Raw genomic sequence first — 23,856 nt, forward strand, 5'->3', positions numbered from 1 at the left:
TGGTCCCCCCTCGCAAAACTTTCACAAGAAACACTCGTCTAGCTGTAAACACTATCAATAATTCCCCCCATTCTTTATCTGTGCCTAAACCTAAACGTAGATTCCATGAACAAAGCTTTTTTATTAGAACTGCACGCCTGTGGAATTGTCTTCCGTTTTCCTGCTTTCCGGCTGACTACAATATGGTTGTGTTCAAGTCTAACGTAAATAAGTTCTTGATGAGCCATTCCATATAAGTTATCAAATTTAACAAATTTTCATTACTAATGATTATTATATTGTCCAATTTCTACTGTACACTCTTTAACCCTTATCCTTTAGTGGCCTCTTGGCCTTGATAATGTGTTGATACCTATGAAAAAAAAAAAAAAAAGAAAAAGTCCAATGTGAACAAGTTCTAACTGAATCGTCCCCCTAAGTAATCCAAGTTACAAAATTCACACTGTTTACTATGCTAAAATCACAATGACTAATGTATACCTATTAACCCTTATCCTTGAGTGGCCTCTGGGCCTTGATAAGTGGTGACACCCATGTAAAAAAAAAAAAAAAAAAAAATTCCCATATTTTATTTCCATCAAAATATATTTTTGGTGAAATCGACTATTTTTCAATCAAATCGATTAGGTGCCTGCTTTAGTTGGGGACCCCATCGCGGTCCACCGGAGGAAGCTTCACATGCCTTGCACTCCCAGCAGTGACTTAGTCCACAATACATTGGAGTCTACATTGCACTGTAAAGAACCTACTGTTGATTTTATAAAATTATGTTTTATATAATGGTTTGAATCAGTTTAAGTCAAGTATCGTGTTTAAATTGTGTTCTAAACAGTTATTTCAAACGCACCCTTAATGCTTGGGATTACTGCTTGTGCAGTAATAATGGCTCGAATTTTAAAGTGAAAGAGTCAAGTATCATGGTGCAAGTGTGCTTTAAACAGAAACAATCATATTAAAGAACCTACTGTCGATTTTATGTATCAGGCCTTTCGGCTTGTGTGGTAATAGAACTTCTCAAATGCACTTGTGATGTTAGGCTGTGTAAGGTGTTAACTTTGATCAAAATCGCCTGTTCCTTCTTTTATCGGAATATTTCGATTATCGATTATTGATACTTATCGAAGACATTCCGATAAAACACTAATGTAAGAACACTGCCAGGCACATAAAGTTCCTTCGTGTGAAATTTTATAAAACTCGGCCCAGCCGTTTTCGAATCCATAGGGAACAAACAAATATTTTTATATGCATTTATCACACATTTTTATATATTTATCACACATTTTTATTTATTTATCACACATTTTTATATATTCATCACACATTTTTATATATTTATCACACATTTTTATATACATTTATCACATATTTTTATATATTTATCACACATTTTTATATATTTATCACATATTTTTATATATATTTATCACACATTTTATATATTTATCACACATTTTTATATATTTATCACATATTTTATATATTTACCACATATTTTTATATACATTTATCACACATTTTTATATATTTATCACACATTTTTTATATATTTACGACATATTTTTATATACATTTATCGCATATTTTTATATATATTTATCACACGGTTTTATATATATTTATCACATATCATCATCAAAACGCAATCCTTTCAAAGAAGTTCACCTTTTCTCTATATACTTTTTTAAAAATAAATTCGAAAGAGTTAAATAAAATTATTCTGCATTCACATATATCTTTTTTTACGTGATTATACGTTACTAGCAGGGAGACCCGAGGCTGCCTGGGATTGAATGATGATCAACGAATGTTTCACACTCCAATATTTTTATTGTCATCGAAATGGGGGAAATCGCCCATTTTTCAATCAAATCGATTGATTGCCTGCTCTAATTGCGCACCCATCACAGTGCACGGGGAGTAAGCTTCACATGCCTGCCGGGAGTCATTAGTCTACAATACATTATTGTATACATTGCACTGTAGAGAACCTACTGTTGATTTTATAAACATTTTTTTATATATATATATATAATGACTTGAATGAAAGTTTAAACTTGAAGGAATCCAGTATCAGTTGCAATTGTACTTTAAAAAGAAACAATAATTTCGAACGCGCCCTTGTTATATTAAAGAATATATTGTTGATTTTATATGTTGGGCCTCTCGGCTTGTATAGTAATAAAACTTCCCAAATGCACTTGAGATGTTAGTCTCTGTAAGATATTAACTCGTATTAAAATCACCTTTTCCTTCTTTCATTGGATTGTTTCGATTATCGATAATTTATGAAGACATTCCGACACAAAACCTATCAAAGAACACAGACAGGTACATACAGTACCTTTGCTTGAAATTTCACAAAAATCGGACCAGCTGTTTTGGAGTCACTAGGGGAAACCCGCAGACAGACAGACAGACAGAAAGACAGACAGACAGACAGACAAAGTTCGTTTTATATAATTGTAGAAATAAGGAAAGTATATTTTTCTGGCATTAACAATGCTTAACTCCATACCCCTATATTATATATTTTTTTATAATTAATATTTCTATATATGAGGGACGTTAAAAAAGTAATGCCTCCGATTTTTCCTTCCGCCCGAATCGATCAGAAGAGATTGCAAATTGTATTTTTATGATGACTGAGCTTATGCATTCATGAGCGAAAAGTTTTATCTTTGTTGCAGATATTGATGGTGTAAGACTCTAAGAAAGTAATCCCCGTCATGGCCGTGTGCCAGACGCAGACATGCGTCATTAAACTCCTGGCAAAAGTGCATTGAAAATGGCAGTGAGTAATGTAGAGAACTAAATAATCTAGTATATAAAGCTAGTATATAAAGGACAGTTATCCGTGTGTAAGTGTGTATGTTTTTATGTCCTGCTAAAAGAAACAACAAACAAAAAGAACAACGACAAAAAAGAATCCGCAAAACAAATACCCACAAAGTTGGTATTTTCTTGATTGGCATTACCCCGGATGAATAATATCTAAAATTTAGAAATAATTATTTATCTTTGGACTCTAGACTAGCGCAGATTTCGTCAGGATGGGGCCAGTTATGCACTAGCTAAACGGAAATAACTGGTGCTTTAATCAAAGAGTTATTTCTTTTACGAGTTGTCTACGTGTGTATATAAAGAGAATGATGAGTTTGGCGGAGAAGTAAGAGAATATGGAGAGAGAGAGAGAGAGGGAGGAAGGGGGAAACGGAAGAAGAAGGAAAGAGAGAAAGATAGAGAAGTGATAGAAGTTTTAATAGAAATGTGTTACATTTTTGTCCAGTTTAACGCCGGGTATCCTTACTAATTAAAAACTAAAAAAAGACTTTAAACTTTGATGTATAAATAACTTCTGCACGTTTTGTCAATTATATGATTTGGAGGAGTGTCCGGGCGATTGTCAAATGGTGTCGGTTGCCGGAAATAACCACGGTTTACCTCTTGGTTAGTTGAATCGCTGTGCATTTTCGCTGAGCCTGGCACTTTACCTCCTGTGACGGACAGGTTATATAGAATCGTATTTATTGAACTTGTCTGTTCTGGGCTGCATTTAGGACAAATCGATTTGATGTCGATCAATCACTTTAAGAAGGACTCTCCAACCTCTGGCACCCTGCCATTCCTCGACCGGCACTGATAACTGCAGCTCGAGTTAACTCTTCTTATCGCATGCTAGAGAGTAATTCATCTTGTTCTTAGCGGAGCAGAGGGGAGAAGAGGGAGAATGGAGGGGGAGCGTCAATATCTACATTGCATCAAAGACTGAAATGTTTTGTTAAAATCATATCTACAAGAATACGTTTTTTTTCCGCAAACATTCACGGATGTTATAACAGGAGCACCCTCCTTTTTTATAGAAAGCACTAATATAAAGAAAAAAAATCCTATCTAATTCAGGAGGTGTGTGTATATGTGTGTATGTGTGTGTGTGTGTGCGTGTTTTTGTCTTTATTTTATTTTACGTCAGCCGAAGTTCTCAGAACTCAAAGGGCCCACAATCTGGTGCTAACACTTGAATTCTATATGAGATTCATAGATATTCGAATGTTCCATTAAAGTTCTTTATCTCTCAAACACTGAGTTAGTAAAGAAATTGAGAACATAAATTTCTTCTCCCCAATTTACCATTTTTATATGTTGCACTATATCTTTCTATTGCTTTTTTGGTCTTACTGGATTCCAGGACAAGAATTTATCTAGTCTGGTGGAGTAACAGGTAACATCAATTTGAGAAGTTGCACAGTTCCTCGTAAAAGCTAATGTAAGTCAGCCATAGTGAGGAGATCGTATTTGAGCAGCGAATACTATGTGATTTTGAATATTTGGTCAGGGTTTATTTCTAGGGAAAATATCCTCATTCCATGTTAATCTGACAAACCCCTGTACAGAGAAACCTTAGATACACGAGGATAGTGTCTAGTAGGCATTCAAGTTCTCCTTTTATATGTGTCCTTTTTCTCTGCTGGGAGGTTCGAGGCTTTTATTCTCTCGGGAAGTATGTCTCCTGCGCTCTGTCCCCATTTCTCAAACCCTTTAGTAGTGGTAGCAGTGCAGAAGGATCTTCTTCTGTTCGACAGACCATGACTGGGTTTTAATCCCCCCTTCTGTTTCTTTTGGAGTCTGTCAAGCGAGATGGAGGAAGGACGCTTAGTCCATCTTGGTCATGGACTGGTTGCTGCCCTTGTGTGACCTCTGAGGTAATTGGGGTACCACCTTTTGAGGCAAGAAGGTTCACACCATTTCTTTCCTCTTCCTGCCTGGTGCGTAAATAGGTTGAGGGTCCCTTTTTATCCTGGGCGACGGCGGTCCAGTTTGAATTCCATTTTTTGGCATTTTTCATGGTTGTTCCTTATTGTCCACGGCTTCTTATTGATTATTAGAAGCTTCCCTCTACCCACTTTACATGAGTAGAGGGGGTGCCCCAATCCGCAACCCGAAGGACGCACTGGATGGCCGGGTGTGTGAACATATGACATTTTAAAGAAAATTTCCTGGAAAATGTTTTACTGCACACTTGACATAAATAATGCTTTTCACCAGTGTGTTTTAACATTTTTGTGTGTATGTATGTACGTGTGTGTATGTATGTGCTTGTCTGTGTGTGCGTATGTGCTTGTCTGTGTGTGCGTGTATGCATCTGTGTGTACGTGTGTGTCTGTGTGTAAGTGTGTCTGTGTGTATGTGTGTGTAGTTGTCTGTGTGGTGATGTGTGCGTGCGTATGTGTGTACGTGTGTGCGTGTTTGTGTGTGTATGTATGTGTGTACATATACGTGTATTATGTATGTGTGTGCGTGTGTTCATTGCTGTATTCCTGATAGTTGCTTCTGGGGAGGGACGTGCCTTGAATGCATCGCGCCAAAGCCCATTACATAAAAATCTTGGTAATGGATTGCACACGACCCGAACGTGTGGGTTGGGGTGTAAAAGCCATCAATTCTCTTTGACAGGCTTTGATTTGATAAGAATCTACAAAGAGGATTCGGAAGGAACAAGAGAAGGAATCTTCTGCTTTTGTCTTAAAATTGCTTGGAATGGGAAAACGCAAGAATTTTACCGTTTTCGATTCCATTCTATATAACAGACAAAATAGACGCGTATTTTCAGTTATAATAAATTTACTTTGTCATCTGAAAATACTTCCATTGCATTTGACGTTATTTTTTCGAACGCAATTCTTATACAGATTCAATCTTTTGGCAAGCTTCACTTTCTATAACCACATTAGATGCATTGTACATCTTTTAAACATTTGGTATTGTTTGTATTATACTAAATCGACCCATTTGGCATAACAGTGAGAGTGTTCGCTAATGGGTCGAGAGTTTGGAGTTCAATCCTCGATCGAATCATACAAAAGATGGTATCTGATGTCCACTTGCTAACCATTCAACATTATCAGGAGTGGATCATGGGCAAGTGGAGTAATCCTGGGAAAGAGGTGGCGCCCTCCCCTATATTTTGATGTGGCAGCTAATGAAAAGGGAGCATTTAGCTTAGCTAAATAAACAATTAAAGGAAGATAACTCCAAGTTATTCAAACGTTTAAATGACACGTCACCCAAACGAGACAAGGGTAGGCAACTCTTCACATAGTCTTCACGGTATTAAACATTGACAAATTTCCAATACCGCCGCTCAATGTGAATAGGGTTCTAAACAAGTTTTCCAATACTCAGCAGTTGTTTAAGCTTCACAAGTTGTCTGTTCACAAGTCCTTTTATTTTATTTTTTTTCCCAAGCATTGTATACCTCTCCAACTCGTTGAAACTTTTCTTTGTTTTTATGAACTTACAAATTTAACACAAGTTTGAAGTTTCAACATGCGCCAAGGCTAGAAGCTGTTTTTTCCTTCAGATCTGCAGCCGTTTTGAAACTGATTTCACAACCTTTTTACTCCAGGAAGGCAACTGCACAAAATTTTGCTTTTCTGCTAAATCACTGAGTCTGTGAAACTGTTCCATTACTTCTCAAGCACTGAGATATATCAGAGATAAACACCAGGAATGTGTTAAACTTTATGTAATGCGATCATATTTTCCGCACCAACTTTTAAAAGTGCCGCTAACTCCTTTTGTTAGAAGATCGGCTATCAGAGTACTTGATTTTGACGTCACTTCCGGCACCAGTGGATTATCAGTTTTCACAACGAGAAGGTCACGGATACATCCAACTTTATGGGAGTCGTTGACAAGGTTAGAGGTCCTGGATATGACCTTAAACTATATCCGATGGTGAGGCCCCACCTTGCGGGCCTTGGGGAGTGTGGAGCCACCCTTTAATTGCCATTGCTTCCAGGTCCACTCTGACCCGGAGTGGTAGTACCTGTTAGGGTCCAAACTATGGGTTAAATAGAATCTGACTTTAAAAAAATATACTCCATTAAAAATCGTTCCTCAAAATAACTAGATTCGGCATTAAATAACCTGAAAAAGGTTGATATGCCGTAAAACAAAAACAACCAACCAACCAACCACGACAAGGTTAGAGGAAAATATACGGTTGAGTAGTGTTGCACTAATGCGACGATCCCAGCCTCTACACAACAGTTTGTTGGTCTTCTTTTTATTTTCTCCAACTTTTGTTCGCTTTAATTCTCCATTCCCTTTTGATCGGCGGGGGGGGGGCTCGTCTATTTGACGATCATCTCTTTCGCCCCGGTCAAAGCGAACTCTGCCAATTCGACCAGCTGGTCGATGATTTAGTTCTTGACGTTTGCCTGATGAACCTTCCTCGAAATTTTGTGGAAGTTTTTTCGCACCCCATCTCACCCTCCAACTATCTGAGGAAGATTTTTGCCGGTCAATTCGTCCTTTGTCTACACGTCCTCTTTCAGCTTTCCATTCCATATACTGGCAACGTTCTCGACCAGTCGTTGATATTGACTTCTCCATCTTGAACTGAGGTGATAAATCAATAAAAACGTTCTTTTTTTATTCAGTGAAATTTTCGCTTTAGTTTTCACATTCCAAAAATCACTTCAACCAACATCGTAATGCACAATTCCAAGACGTTGAGTGTTCCGGTTTCCACCAAATTTTCGGAAATAAAGAACAATAATGTTTTCTATCTAAACATCGTCTACAGAAGTTGATATCCTCTTTTGTATTACTGTGTGAGCAAGGAGTTGCTGCATGGGCCTTTTCCTTTATTTTATTGCAGTTCAAATAGTACATGTTCCCAACTTTCGAATCTGTAGCTACTATTTTCTGTCCATCCAAAGTTTTAGAACCAGTCTCAGTAAATATGCAGGTCTCCTCAGATTTAGTAGCTCTCGACACACTTAATAAATTGTAACATAATTTGGAAACGTATCGAGTCTTGCATCTTTGGTATTTCCCTTTTGGCACGCTTACATTTAATTCTATTATTCCTACTCTTAATGCTTTGACTAAAAATCCATCAGCAAGGGTTATTTTATCTGCCGCATCCATTTTTTTTCGGAAATTAATATATTTCTTCATATCATAACACCTGAGACACGTAGCACCAGAGTCCACAATCGAGGCTAATTTTTATAGACAAAGCATTATGTAAGAAAAGTCCAACAACGTTTAAATTAACCTTCATTTCCTTAGTGAATTACGCTTCCTTAGTGAATCACGCTTTATACGGCGTAATCACGTTGACACACCGGTTCCCGCTGGATCACCGAAGTTAAGCAACATTGAACCTGGTCAGTACTAAATGGGTGACCATTTGGTACTTCCAGGTGCTGTATGTGCTCTCTGCTTATCTCGGCATTGTTTCCAGTCGTCCTGAACGTGTCCTTGCCACTGGGCTCAAACAGTGTCGATTCAGGAGAGCTGTGGTTTGGAATTGCGCATCCTCTGCCACACAATTACATGCGCAACTGCCCTTACAGGGGGTATCCTTTGTCTTTCGAGACTGAACGGAAGCATCGAATTATGCTTTCTTTTTCGGATAATTCAGCTTGAAATTCTCTTCAGTACCTTCGCCAAGCATTCAACAATCACGTTATTGTGTCCGTTTTTTTTTCCACGATGATAACGCTTGAGTCCCTTTCTGCTGATGTGATGTTTTGATGTCATGGCTTTCAATTCGACATTATTATCTTCTCTTTCTTCAATTTTGAATCCTTCACGTAGTAGTCGCTCAGTTACCAAGATCCACTTAGGAACATCTTGATTAGCTTCGAGTGCTGTCACCAACATGTTATGGGCGGCTGGACGTGTATCTAGGAGATGCACAACTCTGTCTTCTTCATTTATTAAATCACAAATGGAATATATCAATCATCGTCTTGATGTGTTCGTTAACCCTAACCCTCTTTTTAATTTAAGGGAATATAATTTTCTCCATGATGCTAATTTGTTAGCCCACGTTTTCTTTGGAAATTGATCAACCAATTTGTTACATATGATCATGGGATCAGTCGGATCTCCAATTAAATATAACGACGTTTTCACTGATAGAACAATTGTGATTAACGCACGGTCTCTCTTTAGCAATATACGTTCTGTGTGCTTGTACATCAAGACTTTGTTGGGGAACAGATTCCGTTCCATCCACAATTCCTCAGACATCATCTTTCATTAAAGTCATCTTACACTGAGTTTTTCTTTCTGAACTAAACAAAAAAAGGGAAGGGGGGAAGAATAGACGACAATCGATTCCTTGCAAACTGAAAAGGATAATTGTCTGCGAAAAGTAAAAATATTTCTGTTCGATCCCATAACAATGTTTGTCTTTTAATTTTTTCCAAAGGCAAAACAGCGAATATCCATCTGTTTGCGTCGGCTGAGAATTAGTGACGTTACAATCTAGAACTTGCCAACCATCCTGCCCATCCGCATGGGATAAATTTAAACAGTTACTCTTCATCGCAGTTGTCAAATATTAAATGATCTTATAGCAGACTTGGCAGAGTTAGAATATTTTTGAAAAAGTTAAATGTCTTTAATAAACGGTCGATCCGATTATCCGGTGTGGTAGATGAAGTATGATTAAAAAGTTAGTTCTTTACGCTTTTAAAATACGTTTTCAGAAGACAGTAAATGTTTAACGCGAGTATTTTTATGAACCAATACATGTTTAGCATGCATTTTGCGGAAGGGGGAAAACAGCCCAATAATCTTTTATAAACGTAGATACTCAGTTTTTAAGGACGGATTAGCATAAGGATGATATGGGCATTGCCCCTTATCATCCTTCTTATGTCTTATGAACAAGGTGATAAGTTCCTTGTCCCTTTTATAGTCTTCCATCACGTGCTCAGCTCGCACTACATTAGAGATGGTCCCTGATTGGGTAAGCCAGAAAAGAAGTTAAATGCTTGCGCCAATCAGCGCTGAGCATAGAAAGTAAATAAAAATATAAAATGAAATAAAATTCGCAATAGCTATTCGTTGTAGGCGATTTATGGCTGTCGCATGTCCATTTAAAATTCTTAAAAACAAATTTATTGAATCACTTTCGATAACATGTATATAACAGGGAGATGAAAGAGAAGCGTGTTAATAAAGGAATACGCCCGTGATTATGTACGAAAAGAAAAGGTTAGAAAGTTCGCATGATGTTAACTAAAAGCCCAGCACGGAAAAAAGTGAAAATTTCATGTGTGCCGACTAAATCGCGAAGTGATTCCTACGAATTCTAAAAAGTAAATGCCTCTAAATATTTCTCTGCTTCGTTGGAATTCGTTTTTATTCTTATTCCCCAAAGCAAGGAAGTTTTCACAGGAAAATGTTAACTCAAAGTATTTTCAACCCATGAAAATCGTTTCAAGCACCAACAGTAACACATCTATGTGAAAGTAATAATCCAGTGCAAAATTCAAAACTCCTGTTAGACCTGGTCAACAAAATCAGACTTCCCCCAAATTCTCAAGCCGTCGCAGATCCAAGGGCTGAGGGAGGCAAATAACTTACAGAGTGTTAGATATTGGCAGGCAACGCCAATGCGTTGCACACATGCAGATAGATTCAAATGTTATAAATCCGGGACTTTCTGTAACAGAGCGCGTATGAGCGCGTGGGACAATATCAGTAGAAGCTCGCTGGGATATTAGCAGCAGTAGCCGGAAAAAAGCACATTTTTTTCTTTTTCATGTCGCGCCAGCTCGCGCACCTTTCCTAATTTGCATATGTGCTTTTTTTTTTCATTGACAATCAAAACTCGGAGGCATGGTATATTTTAGATACAAGTTTATTGAATGTCGAATAAGAATTTATCTGACTGTCCAGGTTTGCACACGTTTCCACCAGACGTACATTTTTAATGTCAACAGATTTGATAAAGAATGACAATATAGCGTGATAGATCATATTGATGGATGTTGGTTTAACGCCAATAACAGCTTACAGTATTTAGATAAAATAATTACGTATACATATATGTACGGCTCTATCTATCTATCTATCTATCTATCTATCTATACACACATATATATATATGTGTGTGTGTGTGTGTGTGTGTGTGTGTGTGTGTGCATTATTACATTTTCACTTCAAACAAAGAACATCGACTCTTTAATATAAAGGGACTGCGACCTGGGACATCATTTGCAGGGATACTATGTAAGGAGTTGAGCAGCAAGATTTCTGTTTACATTACACTTGAACCTCTGCATCTCAGTACAGTCAGGGAAACAGGAAGCCGGAAGGGTATTCCAAAGTCTATCAGTTTTAGGGGGAAAAAAAGCTATTAGAGTAGAAGGCTTTTTAGCATCTAAGGATTTCTACTGTGTAGAGGTGGGATTTTGCTGCTTGTCGGATTTGTCGGGGCTGAGGGTTATGTTAAGGGGAGACAAAAAGCTTGTAGTTCGTCGGAGCACATACCATTAAAACGCTTGTAAAACAGACAGAGAGATGCAACATTTCGTCGATGGGATAAAGTCTAGCTAACAGTGCGGGACTTATTAGGTAAGCGATTATATATTGTTCAAGGTTAAAAACACCCCAAAGTGAAAAAACATTGAGGTTCACGAGAAAGGTATTATTTTATTCAATTTAGGTAAACAGAATTAGTATTAGTCGCTACAATAAATCTACTGTTTCAGTGTAAAAAGATTTCCTCAACCGAGAAAAACAGCTTCTGATCAGGTTAAATTTTTGGGTTATTTACGAATTCAAAACTAAAAAAAAAGCCTCCATTCAGTCTCGAAAGACAAAGGATACCCGATGTAGTGGCAGCTGTGCGTGTAATTGTGAGGCAAGGATTGCGTAATATACAACCGCACATCTCCTAAATCGTTTGAGTCCAGTGGCAAAGGGAAATCCAGGACGACTGGAAACAATGTCGAGATAAGCGGAGAGCACATACAGCACCTTGAAGTCTTAAATGTTCACCCATACTGACCAGGTTCAACATTGCTTAACTTCGGTGATCCAGCGGGAACTGGTGTGTCAACGTGATTATGCCGCATTATTTTTAAATCACATTCTGCAAATACAAACGACTGAGAATTTATTAAAAAGAACACAACTGTTTTTACGGACTTGATAAAATGCTTTGATGACAGAAATATATCTCTGTTAATGCAAGAAGCCTTGGATGATCGCTGCAAAGCACTGAACAGATTAAAAGAGCATTATTTATCGAAGGGAAAACCCAAAATTATCTCTGGGTATACAAAACTGACGTCGCTAAAACGTATGGAAGCCGAGACGATTACAGACTATGTTATAAACGCCGAAACAAAAGCAAATTCATTAGAAAAATGTCTGGTGAAATAATAAGTTACGGTACTGATTTCTATGGTTTTAATAGGATTATCAGGCGATTTTAAGCCGTTTACAACCGTGATAAATCAGAGAGAAAACCCAAAAGTTTTTTAGTCAATTCAAAGTAGGACTAATGAGTTGTGAAGAAACCGAAAAGATGCTGAATGGAAAATAAAGTCTCGACAAGTTCCATGAAAATTAAAAAAAATGCTCGCCAAAAATTAATAAAATGAAATCATACCTTTTCCCTAAAAACCGCAACTTTTCAAAGAACAATTTTTCTCCTAAGAGAAAAAATTTTTTTTCTATTATTGTGAGCGACTCAACGACAAAAGTTTTCAATGTAGTTACCCAGATTTCAAAGGGGACTCTATCAAAAATATGGAGAGTTTAACTAGCGAACATACATTTTTATTTTAATGTACATTTGACACTTCAACAAATAGTAATAACTTTCTTGTAGGTTGTGAGAGGACTACGCATGTAATCACTAGGACTATGACAACAGCATATTCTTTTCATTGCTTTGACTCTCGAGTGTATATCCGTTGATATCTCGTATGCTTTTATATAGAGTGATATGGTTCTCAGTTGATTAATTGTGTCTGTGTCGAATATATACTCGAGAGTCAAAACAATGAAAAGAATATGCTGTTGTCATAGCCCTAGTGATTACATGTCTTGTAATTGTTAAAGGAAAGCTGCTTAGTCTTCGTACCATCCATTTATGTCCCCCCCTCCATTTAACTAAAAACTGGAGGTAATTTTCTAAGGTTTCTGCTAGTCTCACACATGTGAACATTCGTTTTTCCCCAATGTCTTCATGCAAATGTACCCATCTCAGACGCAATTTAATAAGGGAGGTCGTTTATGGATATCAGGAATAATAAAGGCCCAAGTCCCGATCCCTGAGGTCACATTAACTATGCTTTTATGCCAAAAGTTTGTGGAATATTGTCAAAAAAGTCACTAAGTTAAAAAAAAATACGATGTGTCTTCGATAAGATTCCAGACTTTTTTCGTATGAGCATTTTATTGATAGTACACACATGAAACTCTAGTCTCATTTGAAGTAATCTTCTCCGGCTGCAATACACTTGTTGTACTGTTCCAACAACTTCTGGAACGCCCCATGGAACTCCATTTTGGTCATGACAATGCCTTTCTTTCTTATCTTCTTGAGCGCCCTTGGGACAAATGGTGCACAAATTTTCCGCATCTTCAGTCCATAGCGTTTAATTGTGTATACAGTTCCCACACTGACATCAAACTGTGCAATTATTGTCTCTATAGACACACGACTGTCCTTATCCATGAAATTCTTTATTTGGCCAATCACTCTGTTAAGACTTCCTTACTCCCCCCACACCTCTCATCATCTTTCACAGACTCTCTGCTTTCCTTGAATCTCCTATGCCACTCAAAAACTGATGCTCGATTCATGCAAGATGGTTCAAAAGTAGTCTGAAGCATTCCATACGTTTCTGTTGCATTTTTTCCAAGTTTTAAACAGAATTGCATTGCATATCATTCTTTGAAAGTGTCCTCAGGTCCAGATTGCATTTTTGAAATTCACCAGCTGTGAAATAAGGCTTTAGTAGTGTATATTCTAATCCCTGATGTAGCTGTTCATTTGGACCTGAAATCCTAAAAATTGGTCAGCCATCTCATAAGATGTATAGCAATAACATACTAAATTTTCAAGAGTGGCCGACAAATTATAGACACACATTTCTTTAAGAGTCGCCAACTGAATAGGTTCCGCATTGTCAGATAGGCTTCAACCGCTGTCCCATTGAGGAAATGCCTGTTTTACAAGTATTTTAATGGTAGGTGTTCCGAGGAACTACAAGCCCTTATACCCCCTCGACGTAAATATCCTCGACAAACCCGACAAGCAGAAAAATCCCACCCCTACAGAGTAGAAATCCCCAGATGTAAGAAAGCTTTCTACTCTGATAGTTTCTTTCTTCAGACTACTAGACTTTGGAATTACTTTCCGGGTTCCTGCTTCCCTGACTGTACTGACATGCAGAAGTTCAAGTATAATGTAAAGAGACATCTTGCTGCTCAACTCCCTACATAGTATCACTGCAAATTATGTCACAGATAGTAACACTCTTCATCAAAGTGGTACTGTGCGTTGTTTGGGGTGAAAATGTAAAAAACAAAAAACAAAAAAACAAAAAAAACAACAACAAAAAACAAAAACAAAACAACCCCCCCCAAAAAAAAACAACGGTAATCGTCATGCAAAATTTCAGCCTGGTTAGAGTTTTACAGTAATCAACGTTTTCATAGTTAGCTTCGGAAATATTTCATCCAATAAGGAGAAGTGAGACTCAGATAAGATTTCGACTGATTGTCAGGCGGAGGTATGACGATTGATTTTGTTCTTTTTTAGGGATGTTTTGCAAAAACAAGTGGAGCATGCATGGTCCCTCGTGAGTGCACAGTGAACGAGGCATAAAAAATGACTAAGTTCAGCATTTGCCCTCCCTCCATATTTAACCTCAAAAGTCCAAGGAGACGTCAAATCCTGGTGAAAATGAACAAACAGTGCAGTTTTAGGCCTTAAAATATGTAAATTTGAGTTCAGCACCATGCAAAACTGCTAAACAGAAAAATTTGGACAAATATGGTAAAATAGTTCTAGAAATGGATTGTTTTTATTAGCCTTAAAAGAGCCCCTCGGGCACACCCTAACCCTAACCCGACGGGGCACCCCCAAGAGCTATCGCAAAGTATAGACAAACAAAATTATATAGAAATCAGTTAGTTACAACTTTTCAGAAAGTTTTATAAAAATCCAAGGCATCAATTTTTTTTAATATAAAATCCGTTCTGTTACTTTTTTTTTTTACTCATATCACGTTTAATGTTTATACAAAATTAAAAAAAAAAATTCCAAGGTATAGTTTATGAGAAAAGTGCGGACGGACGAACGGACAAGGATGAAATCACAGGTCCATTCTCCTTTTGTCGGGGGAGGGGGGCAAAATAAAACTCAATACTTACATTGGCGATTTGAATCTCCAAGTTGATGACATCGGACATATCTTGTTCAGCAACCGTCTTATTTGCGCCGAGACTGATTGCTACGTTCATGGCAAATTCTTTGTAGAAATTAAGTTTGTTGGCATTTTGCTTCAAAATATAATGATCAGTGGTCGGCATGCCAAGATCACCCTGATCTATCTGAAAAGAGAGAAGCAAAAAGAAGAATCACATTTTAACGACCGCTTTTGTTTGCTGATTTTTAAACATTTTCAAACTTCAAAACTAAATATGAAGTTATTTAACACACTTCATCATCCAATATATACACTAATGCTAGCCGGATTTTCAAAGTTGGACCTAAATAGCATTTAAGCTGATAAATTAAACTTTGATTCTGACAAGTGAACTTTTATCTACATATTAATACGATAGCGTGTGTGTTATTTATTTATTCTGTTCTGTGTCACGTTTAATTGTTATGCTCTTCTATTTCTTGTAACAAATAATTTTACCAAGAATTCTTCATAAGTTTTGGTTTCGGTTTCGATTATAGCTGATGACACTGAAGTGATCTATTTTTTTATAAATAATTTTATCAAGAATTCTTTATAAGTTTTAGTTTCGGTTTCGATTATAGCTGAAGAAACTCAAGTTATATATATATATATATATATATATATATATATATAATTATTTTTTTTACTATAATAATTATTAAATACCCACAAACACTATTGTTTCATCCTTTCGGGAATCTTCAGTGCAGGGTGTCACGATTAATACCAGTCGAACGATTCGAACCCCGCATCACGGGACATCTCTGGCTCGATTTAGCGAAGACCTAATCCATTCGGCTACCATTAACCACGTGAAATAACGTCGAATTTAAACATTTTAATTTTAAATGTTCATTTACGTCAGTCAGAGAGTGATCTAATCGTTATACGATGATCTATGCATATATATATATATATATATATATATATATATATATATAATTTTTATTCTTAGAGGGAATTAGACCTGGAGTCTAAAGAGCAGAGTTTATTTTAATGTATTAGTAAATGTATTAATACTATTAAAAGAAAAAAGTGCCCGTTGTACTTTTGATATATAATACGCTCAATAGGTATAGATATCCTAGAGCTATTTTAATATTGAGTAAAACGATTCATAATTGTAGATTAAAAATCAGTTTTAAAAGGAAAAACAAACAGAATCAACTCGATTGTACGATCGTCTCGGAAACGATTTTCATTTTATTGAAAGTGACAATAAGTATTGACAATAATTTGACAAAGGTTTTGTCCTTTAAAACATAGTCTCGTCAGCAAAAATAGGGAGGGGTAAGGGAGAAGCTCAATCTTTTAAAATCAAAAGCAGATTCACGTTCAGCTTAGATAAAAGATAAACATTTAGTAATGGATATAACGACGTGCTTATAAAACAAAAATATTTACGAAGGAAATTTGAACGTGATAGATTTGGGATAACGTCGGGTCGATACATCTAGTAGGAGTGCGTGTTTATGTACACACACACACACACGCACACACACACACACACGCACATAATAGTGTGTGTGTCATCTACAGACACTGTTTTGCTGTATCACATCTTGAGTGGGCTTTGGGTCTTTATAAACGGCAATTCGGTGAATAGCCAATATTATCTCACCTTGGTCGATCAGTTAATGGAAATAACATTTATTCTTTAATAAGAGTTATCGTTCCTTATTTGGCTCCTTTTAAAATTTTTTTGTCTTGCTTTATTAAATCAAAATCAGGTTCACTTTTAGCTTAGATATTTATTCAACATAAGAAAAGAAAAAAAGAAGGCGTGGTTATAGAACACTGAACGTTCATTTAAACGCATTGATTAAATGTATTAAACAGCTATAAAAATGTCTTGTGGCCAGACAAGTTCTGCGATGACACTATAACATGAGAATTATGTTTTGCCATTCTTTTAAAATAAAAGCAAAAGTTCAATTGTGATTTAGACACTCATCGATTATTGACTGATTGGATTTTTTTTTGCCTTACTCATATCTTGCTTCATTCTTATTAATTTTTCATTTGTTAATACCATATTTACAAAAGAAATGTCCCAGGTAATATATAAAAAGGGGTGGGCGCGACAAACAATGGTGCAATTTAAAACACCCCATCATCTACTACATAAAATAATGCTAGTCGGATATTTTTAAGTTGGACCTAAATAGAATTTAAGCTGACAAATTAAGCTTTTATTCAGACTAGCTAATGCTCACTTGTTACCGTTGTACCATGTTATTGGCATTAGAACATCCTACTTCAAATCTAACATATAAAATTATCTTACAAGATTTTAAAAGTTGGACCTAAATGGCATTTAAGCTGACTTACCAACTCTAACGTACAAATTTATTTTGTAAGAATTTAAAAGTATGACCTAAATAGCATTTAAGCTGAAAAATTAAGTTTTGATTCCGACAAAGCAATTTCATTTGTTAATGTTGTACCGTATTAATTGCATTAAACTAGTATATTTTACTGCAAATTATTTTAAAAAAAAATACTTAATCCGAACCAGCAGTTTTTTAATATGTAGAAAAAATGTTAAATTCTCAACTTAAAAGACGAATCAGGTACGCAGGGATAACTCTTATTCTATAATAAAGACTTATTGTTCTTTAAGTGAATTTTTTTCATTAAAGGTTTATTAAGAGTTTAATTTTCTCTTACAGATTATGTTATGAAAAGGGAGAGACCCCAATAAGTAAGAAAGCAAAACTAAATAAGTTTGAAAATGATATTTGGAAAAGGTTAGAATCGAACCCAGTTGACAAGTGTTAAAAGATAATAGATATTTAATCCTAGGAGTGCAGTTAATTGTTCATTCTTTTAAAAATAACTGGATATTAAATATGTCAGTTAAAAGAATGGACAATGCCAATATAGAAATAATGATAAAAATAATAGGTTAAAAACGATGCAATTCAATTTAGGAATTTCTTTTATTTACCAGAGACGTCTAGGTGCATGTACAAGCGCACGTGTGACTTGGAACGCGAGGGAGTCACATTGTACATCAGGCCTCTGACGTCATCAAGAAAGGAAATTTCCCATATATGGAGGCAGGGTTCGAAGTTAGGAAATGGTCAGTCACAGATAGAGCCAGATAGCTTGGGAAGAAACTCAGAGAGAGTCGATCAGGCTGGGAGCTGATGCCCCTTGAATAAAGGCGGAGGGGCTGGGGAAGAGAGACTATGTAGCCATACAAGCTTGAATTCCTGAGTCATCAATCAGCCGGTTGGATGAATAAAGAAACACAATCTATATTTTGTAAACTGTTTGTCTTTGTGTCGTCATTACAACGGAAAGGTAAATGTACTTTGTCTATCATATTTAATGAACGTTGTATAACTCACCTCAAGTATTATGTGGTCCCTTCTCCATCACCATCAACTATGTATCTCTCCTCTACTAACAAGAACTGTTGCATCATATTTCTCTGCTCCGTATTATAATATGATAAAAGAATTATCATCACAGTCGTCGTGATGTAAACAGTATATAAATACCATTAACATTCCAAGTCTCAATATTATGTCTCAATATTATGTCTCAATATCATGCCTCAATATGTACCCCGCTAGACTACAGTATACGTTCATTTGTAATTTAGAAACTGATGGATTGTTGACTGATTCATTTATTTTCAAAAATCTTACTTATGTATCGCTTCATTCTTGTTATATCAAAACCAGGTTCATCTTTAGCTTAGATACTGAACATAGGAGAAAAAGAAGAGATGGTTATAAAAAGGAATTTGAACGTAAGAAATTCCGGGTAACGCCGAGTCGATACAGCTAGTATAATATATCAAATATAGTCAACCATGTTATCGTTTTTTTTATATAAAATCAATATTTGATGCCCTTTCCTCAGTTTCTCTTGTAAATCGTTGTCAGCATGTTGTTAGAAAAATGTAACTCTTCTTCCAAAAAATACTTTGTCCAAGTTGGAATTATTTTGAAATAGGTGCTATCATAAAAACGGGAAGTAACTCTGCATTTGTCCATACAGAGTTACTTATCTTTCAAGAAAAAGTAATAATAATAATAATAATAATAATAATAATAATAATAATAATAATAATAATAATAATAATATTAAAAAAAAATAGTATAGTTTTTAAAATGAAAAGCAAACAAATTTCAAGTAAATATAATCCCGTGTAACGCCGGATAGGTACAGCTAGTTTACAAAAATGTCAAAATTAATTACTATATGTATTTTGAGACATTATCGTGTTGAACTAGATATCAACGTTTCACGTTCGAACCCCGTCGGATCCACAGAAACATTTTCACTTATATATGTTAGACGTTTCACGTCGTCACTCCATACATGCTAATTATAGAAGTAGATTGTTCTTGTTCCGTCAGCCATGACTGGGTAAAAGTCCTAAGTAAGTCACCTTTATTTTATTCTCATTTAGTATCGATTGTAGTGATGATTGAACCTTCAACTTTCAGGAGATTGTCACTTAGAACTGATATTTACTTAACCTCTTTTATCCGTTGGATTACATGCTAATGGCTGACAGAAAGAGAACAATCTACCTGCGTACATTAAATAAAGAATCCAGTTCAAAATTCTGTATAGATTTCCGATTTTGAAAAGATTCAACTGAAGAAGGTCGAAGGTTGTGGGTAACATTCAAGATGAGGATAGTGATACAAATAATAGAATTAGTTTTATATCCTTCATTTACAAATATGAGTTATTCCCCTTGCTGATTTTTTTTGGTTATAATTGAAAAGTGTTTCATATTACCAGTCAAAATGAGCAGTAGCAAACTGCATTATTATAATGCCAATAACATTGTACAACAATAACAAATGAACATTAATTAGTCCGAATCAAAGTATGATATGTCAGCTTAAATGCTATTAAGGTCCAACTTTTAAAATCTTACAAGATAATTTTATATGCTAGGTTTGAAGTAAAATGGAGTACTGCTGCTACATCTACCCCCCCCAAAAAAAAAGAACCCTTTTCTGCCTTGATGAAATGCAGGAAAGTTTTCGAAATTTAGTTGGTGATTACTAGGGCTGTGACAACAGCATATTCTTTTCATTGGTTTGACTCTTGCGTATATATCCGTTAATATCTTATATGGTTTTATATAGACTATTGTGATTCTCGGTTGATTAAGTGTGTCTAACTGTGTCGGATATATACCCGAGAGTCAAAAGAATGAAAAAAATATTTTCTTGTGACAGCCCTAGTGATAACCTTTTCGCCTCCCTACTCCCTCACACAAGACCGTTTCGAGTCTGTCTTTGCTCTATCAATTCTTTTATGGCACGTGTTCGACTGAGCTCCTATCTATGCCCCTTCCCCATAAAACGTCCACAGCTTTCTTTATGTGTGCCCAAAACTAAAGGAAAATTCCATAATCAGAGTTTCTTCCCTAATTCTGTTTGTTTATGAAACGCAATACCGTCCGTCTGCTTCATGGTTGACTATAACATGGTCGTCTTCAAGTCTAATGTGAATAAATTCCTATCGAGTCGTCCATTTAGATAATCTAGCCCTACCCAAGTTCCACCGTGTCTGGTCTTGTCTCGCTATCTACCTAACACTTAACACTTATCCTTGAATTGCTTCCGGACCTTGATAAGTGGTGACATTCCAAGTAAAAAAGTACCGCATAATACCAATTATATGATACAATAATAACACATACTTACGTAAGATCAATTAAATTTGGATCCTAACGCACTGTGCCCCTATGCTTTGTTCAAAATCAAAATTGGATGAGGAATTTAGAATAATTACTGATACCTTATTCAAGAATGGGCACCCTCTGGATGTGATTAGGTCAGTTATGCATATTTTCGATTCCCCCCCCTTTTTAAAATCTCTCGATACAGCTTTAAAAAACGAGGGCGAAACCGGTCAGCTGACTCCCCTCTTTATTTTCTTTCCTTCTTTTTCGACACTTTTTCTTCATTTTAAAACGCGTTTTACTTTTAATCACGAATTATAAACGTCTTCCCTTTATGATTGCAATATTTAAATTCTGTACCCCCCCCTAGAGAATGATGAAATATCTCAGGACAAGGTACAATTCTAGTTTAATTAAAAAATCAAACTCGATCCTGCTGATTAAGAGCAAAATAGGATCAACACAAAACATGGCATTCCTACATTCTTGCGTAAGTAATAATGTATGTCTTCCGTTTATGTTATTTAAAATAAAAAAGCGAGGTTACAACCAGGACATAAAATCGAAAATACTTTTCTTCATAATTATTGGGCGTTAAATTTAGAAAAGTATAAAGATAAAGATGTACAATTATGGAGGGCAGTAGTGAGCATTTTATGGCGATGTGACAAAATTCGGTTCGCAAAGTATATTGCAATTTTACAAGAACGTGGTCATAAAAAATTAGTTCTTAAATTCAACATTGGAACATCTTCTATAATATAAATCTCTGTTTAAATGTATATATGAATGTATGTGTGTATGTTTTTATGTCTCGCAAAAATTTCGACAGAGGCGACTGATTTTCATGAGATTGGCATTATTTTGAAGATCGACCCTTCGGACAACAAATATAGAAAAAATAGCACAAAACATTAATTTCTTCACCCTCAACTTGGCACTTTTCTACGGGGAGCGGTCGATTTTTATGCCGATATTTTCGAAAGTCATCGCTTTTTTTCTTTTATATATATTACAATGTTATAAAGAAACATGTTAAATAGACTCTGCTTATGTACCGCCAGACCATACAACATTTCCACATTTTGTTAAATATATTTTTAAACCTTTGTATAATATATTTTAAACCTAAGTAGAATTGATTGATGGTTAAAAGATGTAAAATATTATTAAACTTAAACATAGGGGAATTTCTAATCGATTAAATAGTTTTAGGCAGTGATGTTGTAGGGTGGTCGAAGTTAGGAGCCATTTTTGTGCATTTAGATGTTTTTTTTTGTTTAAAGATAAATCACAAACCTGTCTAGGAAGTTATTCCCTGTCAAAATATTTTGAAAATTCTAAGATAGCTTTTTTTTTTATTCCCCACTGAAATATTGATTAAGACAAAGTTTTGAATCTGTTTCGCCATCACATAAATAAAACGTTTGGCGCTTCTTTGATAATATGTACAAAAATCGATAACCGAAAAATTGAACTTCGATTAAAACCAATGGTATCTGCCCAATTGTCATGTCGAAATTAGTAAAATATCCCCAAATCATACAAAATTATAATATGAAAAAATTAATTATTAATGAAAATAGTTTTCGTAAAAATTTGCAAGTTATACGTTGAATAAAAAACAAGCCAGTTCATTTCTACATTGTGGTAAAGTTGCGTTTCTCCCAGTTTCCAAAACGCGGAGACGATATCTTTTGTGTTAACTTTTCCCCCTTTATTCTTCATTTTACCTAATTATTTGCAGACTATTATCCTTATCTTTTAGTTGTTGTTTTACGACGTTTCGGCAAATTATTCCTCTGGCCTTCGTCAGGTGGTTAACCGCGACGCAAAGAGAAATAATTGACCGAAACGTCGTGAGACAACAACTGGAAGATGAGAATAATAGTCCGCAAATAATTAATTAAATAAAAAAAAAATGCAAATTAATCATCTCAAAAGAATTTCAAATCAATTGAAACGCTTTATTCTGTTCATGACTAAGGTAGTTAAGAATAAATATTATTATTTTCAATTTCGCATCGGCATATATTCGTTGTTTTCATAAGACAGTTTGCTATAGTTTTGTTTGTGCGTTGTTTTGTTTTCATAGTGAAAGTCCTTAGTGTGCTACTTTTGTATTTAGTTCCTTGTTATATCTTTTTGTTACAAGGAATTTTTTTTCGTTATTTTTTCTTTTTCGTTTGTTTGATATTTTTCTTATTAGTTTTTGACGTTGCAAAGAAAAAAAAAGAGCACACAAAACTTCAGCTCACTGCAGCAGCGTCGTCCGTCGGTACTTTTTGTAGACTCGTTTTCACCTCTCTCTCATCTGCTTCAGTGGCCTGTTTTTATAAAAGACAGAGTCCTCTAAATTTTCACCATGGGCCCAACTCTCTTCCTGATCTACATTAATGATCTCCCAAAACACATACTTAAATCATTCGTTGACATCTGTGCTGATGACACGACCATCTATGGCAACACATCAAGGACGTAAATGTTCTCTCTGATTCTCTCTCCTCAGATCTAGAGCGCGTGGTACAGTGGGGGAAGAGGTGGCTGGTCACTTTTAATGCATCTAAAACCAAGCTCCTATGTTTACACCATAAACGCTCTGATCCCCATCTGGCATCAATCGAAATGGATGGCTCTCGTTTAAGGGAGGCCCCATGTTTTGATAAGCTTCTGTGTTTGACCTTTACTCCTGATCTGAAATGGAACACATACATCAAGTCTGTGGCCAAGGTCGCTGGGAAAATGGTGGGATCCTTCTACCGCTCCAGAAGATATCTCACTAATGATGTAATTCTCTATCTATATAAAAGCCAAGTACGTCCAAGGATGGAGTACTGTTGCCACATCTGGGCAGGAGCTGCTAAAAACAGCCTATCCTGCCTTGACAGAGTACAAAATAGACTTCGTAGCTTAGTGGGGATGCCCTTTTATCTTCCCTGCAATCTC

General features: G+C 35.8%; 1 protein-coding gene across 1 annotated transcript in view; it reads right to left on the minus strand.

The window, feature by feature from the left end:
* Window positions 1-23,856, minus strand: part of LOC145261199 (neprilysin-1-like) — a 1,350,287-nt gene that overhangs the window by 184,183 nt on the left and 1,142,248 nt on the right. The window contains exon 7 of the mRNA XM_080119525.1: window positions 15,208-15,387. Within this exon, the coding sequence (XP_079975651.1) occupies window positions 15,208-15,387 (180 nt within the window). The remainder of the gene's footprint in view (window positions 1-15,207; window positions 15,388-23,856) is intronic.

Source organism: Euprymna scolopes, chromosome 37, assembly GCF_053919585.1.
Source record: "Euprymna scolopes isolate OS-2025 chromosome 37, ASM5391958v1, whole genome shotgun sequence".
In the NCBI taxonomy this organism is placed as follows: domain Eukaryota; kingdom Metazoa; phylum Mollusca; class Cephalopoda; order Sepiida; family Sepiolidae; genus Euprymna; species Euprymna scolopes.